The sequence below is a fragment of the Stegodyphus dumicola genome, chromosome 2 (genome assembly GCF_044657685.1).
Source record: "Stegodyphus dumicola isolate Sdum_Otavi_A_Nest chromosome 2, ASM4465768v1".
Lineage (NCBI taxonomy): Eukaryota > Metazoa > Arthropoda > Arachnida > Araneae > Eresidae > Stegodyphus > Stegodyphus dumicola.
The window spans coordinates 133,211,984-133,218,492 of record NC_140769.1 but is presented as its reverse complement, the minus strand read 5'-3'; the positions used below and the strand labels follow the sequence as shown (position 1 = coordinate 133,218,492).

The window sequence follows — 6,509 nt, the reverse complement described above, 5'->3', positions numbered from 1 at the left end:
AAGGAAGGTAGCTGCAGATCACCACGTCACTTTGAGACTATCATCATAAATTGAATATTATATGCGTACTCTGAAAACAAAAGTTACTATTATTCCATAAATAACTCAGTTCCGATAAACTATCCTAAATTTAAAAACAACTCAATTTCTTTTCATACTTTAATTTATCAGTAAATATGCAGTTATGAAAGGAAAGGTGATATATTTAATACTTTAATATAATAATTAATAATATTTAATATTTAAATATTATATATATCTAATGCATAATATAATATATTTAATACAGGTAATTTACCCACTCAACTAAGTATTTCTATTTATATTACAAAATGCAAATTAATATGCTTTGTGTAAATGGGCATACAGTATTTCGCCCAGCAGGACAAAGAAGGCCAATGTATTACCTATAGCGAAAACCAACAAGAATGTAATGATCTCATGCATAGGTTGGTGATTGTCATTCATTTGAGACTTTTTTGCAGATTTTAACCAGTTTATGTATGATTGATCACTCATTAGTTTGTAATAAAAACCTCCACTAGTTAAGCTGGATATCACTGCGTTAAGGCGTTCTTTGCAGCAAAAGTCTTTCCTTAACGCAAATCCAGTGTTAGAGGATGTAAGAACTTCATCCATCATGTATAATGTAACTTTTTGTTCCATTCCGAAATAAATTTTATATTCAAATTCACTAATCATCACAGCAGTATATTTATCAAAAATTTCAGGGGATTTAATGACTTCGCCTGCTGCTGTCCAATTATTTTTTTCTATTATTTTGGCTATCTTTCGAATTTTTGGTTGAGGAGAGAGCTTTAGAACTTCATACATTGCGGAACCTTCCCAAGCAATGCATCGATGAGTTCCATGAGTAACAGCTTCATACAGGTCATGAAAAGTTCGTATGGGTGGCTTCTGCAGAGGTATTGTTAAAAAGGCTGAGAGAACGCAGTTATAACAGAAGGCTATTATGGTAGTAAAGAGAAGCAAAAATATTAAGAGAATTCGGCCATGAGTAGAATTTTCTTTGATGAAGACAGGTTGCTTTAGTATACTGGCAACTGTTTGGAAGAAAAGATATAGATAAGAATATTTTCTGTCTAAGATTAAAGTGATCAAAAGTGGAAGAATAAACAAAAGGCAGAAGAAACAGGCCCAAACGCCTGAAGTGAATGGATAAAAGTAGGCATACAAAGATGATAATTCACCTGGCATATGTGAAGCAAAAGTAACAAACTCAGTTGAATGAGGAGTGCTAAAGTCAACAACTTCTAATCTTTGCTCCGTAAAGAAAAGTCCAGACATACCTATATCAGCTTCACCTCTTTGAAGCATACCTATTATGCCAGACCAGCTTCCATTCGGTAATCGTGAACCCCATTCTTTATCAGCGGGGATTACTGTTTTATAAGGCAAGTCGATGGATTTCAGAACAAGGTCTAAATATTTTCCTTCAATTCCAGAAAGTATCAGTTCTCCATTTTCATTTTTGTGAACTTCCACGTAAGGTGAATAAGGCATTGTAGCAACGGTGATGTACTCAGGCAACTTCATATTCAAATTAGATTACTGTTTTGTAAGGCAAACCGATGGATTTCAGAATAAGGCCTAAATATTTCCCTTCAATTCCAGAAAGTATCAGTTCTCCATTTTAATTTTCGTGAACTTCCACGTAAGGTGAATAAGGCATTGTAGCAACTGTGATGTACTCAGGCACCTTCATGCTCAAATTACATTACCATTTTGTAAGGCAAAACGATGGATTTCAGAATAAGGCGTAAATATTTCCCTTCAGTTCCAGAAAGTATCAGCTCTCCAGTTTAATTTTCTTGAACTTCCTCATAAGGTGAATAAGGCATTGTAGCAACTATCCCCAGGTACTCAGGCAATTTCATGTTCGAGTTTGATTTCTTTCTTTATCAGCACATAAAATTTCATTTTATAGTTCATTGAGAATCTTTACACGAATTATATATAGTCCAAATCATTAAGCCTATTAATTAATTGCACACATCATAGAGCAGGTTTTCACACTGTGACCTAATTATTTTCTGATCATTTTGGATATAGAATTCTATAAATAATAAAAGTTTATTTTGAATAAATTTGACATTTGTTTTCTAAAAAAAGATTATGTTTTTAACTGCAGAATGTTATAGAATAAAACTATATGTGATTAGAATTTATTTAAGAAATCAGCTACTTTAATTAAATTATAGATGACACAGTTTAGAGTTTATTCGTTGCTTAATAATTGAACAAACATTTCACTGCAGAGCATGTTTAAAACATAAGCTGGTTTATTTCTTCAGTTATTAAAACGCATGTATGCTTATCCATTTTATTAGTTTCATATTTGTTTATTTCTATTTGCTGTAGATAGTTACTATTAATAAGAATGTTTTCCTAATATGTTGAATTACTCATTAGTCACCGAATACTTCCTCGTTCAAAGTTTCCAAAATGTTATACCATAACATAATTTTCGAAGTCTTTAATTTTGCGATATATTTCATATTCCCAGAAATCAGATATTCTTGCCGAAGAACCAACAATTAAAAAGAAAACGTTAATTTTAATTAAGAACACTTAATTCCAAAATTCTTTCTCTAGTTTACACATTCAAATATATGTGATAGAACAGAGTGACATCAAACATTCTTCGCTGCAAATGTTCTGAAAATAAATTAGATTTTTGTAGGAAGAAAATTTAAATACGAAATCTTTTTCATCTTAACATTCTTTACCTAAATGACAATAATATAAGCATTTAAACAATCCTCAAGAATTTTCCGAATTTCGCATGTGACTTGTCATAGACAGAATGGTTTTTGAAATCCAAATTTAAAATGGTTATACTTACGATCATCGACACAAATAAAATATGCATATCGATTAACCGCAGATGCGCAGGCAGACCAATTTTTGGCACGGCTCCTCTCCTCTCCTAGAAATTTCAAATTCTCTGCCATAAATGTGATCACGTGAACTGAGTTAAATCCTTCCACTTAAAACTGATGCTTGCCTGCGCATTTTAGCATGAAATTAACTTGACAGAGAGATTATGATTTTTATGATTTCATATTTTCAAAAGTCAAATTTTGTTAGGATATCACTAGATTTCTTTTCTGGATCAGTCGCATAATTCAAATGTATAAAATAGAGGGATCTAAGGTAAAAGATAAAAATTAAGTAAATCTGGATATTAATTCATCATAAATGTACGCAGTTAAATTATTACCGATGTATTTCCTGCAACAACAAAATACAAATTGAAAACATTTAAAACTTTAAAAGCAGGTTATATATTAAAAATTTAAAATATTACTTTAAACAACACTCTGCTTTATTTTTGAAATGTTTCCAATAAATACATTGCAAATATCTGATGCTTTTCTAGTTTTTGCACGACTCTACTTATTCGGACTTTAGATATCCGTTTTTTTTTATTATACGGGAAGATAAAAATTTTCATTTTATTTTATTTATGTATTTCGTATTTTTTCTATCAATTACAATGTTCTGCATTTAAAATTTTTTTTTGCAGCTCTTAACATTTTTTTGGATGTTTTGTGTCCACTGTAGTAATGAATTCAAATATGAGCTCGAGTTTTACCTATCACCCATAAGTTTTTAGAGAAGTGATGAAGAATATAAAATATGAGAAAATCCAAACTATAAGCAAGCTAGTGAATTTTTAATGATTAAATGAAAATCACTTTCTTACAAAATATACTTCATTTTGTACTGAAAAAGTACAATACAATCAAATAAATTATTTTGTTGCCTTTTTGCGCTTGTATACTCTAGGATCGGTTTCACGTTTCAAGTTCCAACAGTGATCAGTTAACATGTTTGGGGAACATTTTACACTATACCGCTTCTCCATTTAGGTAATTTACTAGTGAAATCTTTCACCGTGTTTGTATGAAACTACACTTAAACTGTTACGGAAGAATTCCAAATGGGAGTGAGGAAATCCAAGCTTAAGCGATATGTTGCAACCTACGTCTTATAAGATTGGATAAATTTTTCAACTAGTTCCTTGTAGTTCTTCGATTTCTTGTTTTCTTGAAAGCGTAGTTTCAAAATTTTCGTCTTAAAAGTTTTTTTTTTTGTATTTGCAGCCTAACGAACAGACCTTCTTTAATACGTATTTGCCTCACTTATTTCTTTTTCTTCGTATTTGCCTCACTTAATTTCAAATTCTCTGCCATAAATGTGATCATTTTATAGCCTGAATCATTTTTTAGCCTGAATTTCCGTCTCAAATAAAGAAAAGCATTTTCTCTTCTATTTAAGTCTTCAGCAAAAGTTTATATAAGCCCTATTTTTATGTGTAGAGAAGGTAAATAAACTTTTTACTGTTATACTAAGGGTTCATTGAGGACGTTTTCAGACTGGGCAACACGTATTCACATAAAGCTCGTTCTTTAACAACATAATGCTGATTTCTGGCTTTGCTGTCCCATTTGCATAAGAAACAACAATGTTTGGTATATATAGTACCTCTGTAGTCCTGTAAGTAGTGCAACGACAGATATTCCATATATGATCTTTGCATTTTATGAAGTAATATGCTCGTGTTCTCGTAAATTTATTTCGTATTTAAAACATGACCAACGGTAACAGATGGTTACTTGTTTCCGTTAAACAATAATTGCCTTTAGGCTTGTCTTTGAAGAGTCAATAAACAGTTATAACTCTATATAGGTTTATAGGAAAGGCCAAGTTAATTCTTGAAATCTGGAATATCATGACAAGAAACCAAGTCATTTGCTATTGAGAAAACTACTGCCAGCACAGACTGCCTTTTCCCAAACGTAGAAAGATTAATTCTTTTTTGCAACAGATTCCACATCTGTGAGCAATATCCAAGCAGCCTTTCGGGAAGATCCAAATCCCGAATAAGATGCTTGAGCTCTTCCTGAGATATAAAATGGTATTGTTTACTGCTGTTTCATTCATAATCGTTTTCTTCTTGAAAACGTGGACCCGTTTTGGGTTCCAAATCATCTAGTTCATCCAAAATCTAATTAATTTCGTATTTTTCTGGAGGCTTAGGAACAGGGTATGGTAGAAATGTCATGAGGTACAGGTCTCATGGCTGACGAGATATTAAGTTATTTAATTTTATATTTGCTTTTTGTAGAATTCCCTAGGACTTATGTTGCTTAAAGTAGCAATCATAAACATGATTCTGAGGTTCCCGCCAAAGGCACTCTACACGTCATAGATTCGTGAGTACCCCGTAGCCATCCTCATAAGGTTTTTGAGCAGCAAACTTTGGGAGCCTAAGCTCTGTCTTGATTGTCAACATTGCATCCAAAATATAACTCGTAGGCCTTTCCTACAAGTGGGTTCAAAGTCATTCGTTGAGCTTTCAGTGTCACTTCGCTACATATATAACAGACACTGTTAGGTTTGTTCACACAGGATTGCTATGGCATAGTTTACACACAACATTAATAGCAACCCTATCACTATTCTCTAGTTTTTATGTCTGGTATTTTCTAGAAACATCGAGTATCAAGAGTACCAGAAGCGAAGACATAATTACCGTATTGCCAAATTAAGCATAATTTCCTTAAATTTAGAGCAAATGTAGACTTGGTGACATCGCACTCTGGTATGCTATGAAGACTTACGTATAGCATAGGTACATCCTTATACCTGCTTTGCAATCAGTTAAAACATATTGTTTATATTCTCTAGACCTAGATTTTGCTACGTGATACGACAATCTACAGGTCAGTATTATGGTTACATAAATAGAAATTATTGAAATAACACAAGTTTGGCGTGGAGGATTTTCATGCAGAACAGTGTTATAATATAATACAAATGGCTGATGCAGCACAATGTACGAGGGCTATTAAGAAAAGTTCGTTTGTAATAAAACGAAGCAAATAAAAGTTCAAATAATAATAATAAAAAAAACTACTTGTTTTTTGGATTTACCGACAATGCTCTAATTTAAGTATTTGTAAGTTTAAATATTTATCATAACGAACAGAATTTTGGATATCCTTCTCACAGTGTACGCGATATTTTTAATAGTGGCATCAAGTTACTCATGATCCTTTTCACTTTTCCCATCAGTGGTTTGTATTTCTAAATGCCATTTATTCAAATCTTCTGCTTGCATGTATTCCCGCCCTGATTGGCATAGCCGCTAGCGACGCTGACTGTTATGCCGATGGCCCCTTTCCTTCAATCCCAGTGAAGGCACTGATGTTTGTAAGTGTACAGTGCTTCTGTGACAATTAACTTGATAATTAAGCCAAAAAATACAGAAATCGCACAAGATATTATGAAAATTATAAACAATAATAAGGATAGGATCAAAACTCAAGGTTAAGGGACTCTTCCTTTTTTCTTTTTCTTTTTTTTTTTGTGTGTGTGTGTGTGGGGGGGTTGTGGGTGCGACGCATGCATGCTCGCAATTATACCTTTCTATAATTCTATTTTATTTCATTTCTTAACATCCCTTATTTGGGAATAGT

The 6,509-nt window shown here is 32.4% G+C and overlaps 1 protein-coding gene across 1 annotated transcript; it reads right to left on the bottom strand.

Annotated features, from left to right (window-relative positions):
- Window positions 1–339: 339 nt before the first annotated feature.
- LOC118190154 (glutamate receptor ionotropic, delta-1-like) lies at window positions 340–1,557 on the bottom strand. Its single transcript, XM_035360836.1, has one exon. It carries the CDS (start codon window positions 1,555–1,557, stop codon window positions 340–342), a length of 1,218 nt encoding a protein of 405 aa, XP_035216727.1.
- Window positions 1,558–6,509: the final 4,952 nt, after the last annotated feature.

Coding starts and splice junctions, on each gene's coding strand:
- LOC118190154 (XM_035360836.1), bottom strand. CDS start 1,557: ATGAAGTTGCCTGAGTACATCACCGTTGCTACAATGCCTTATTCACCT.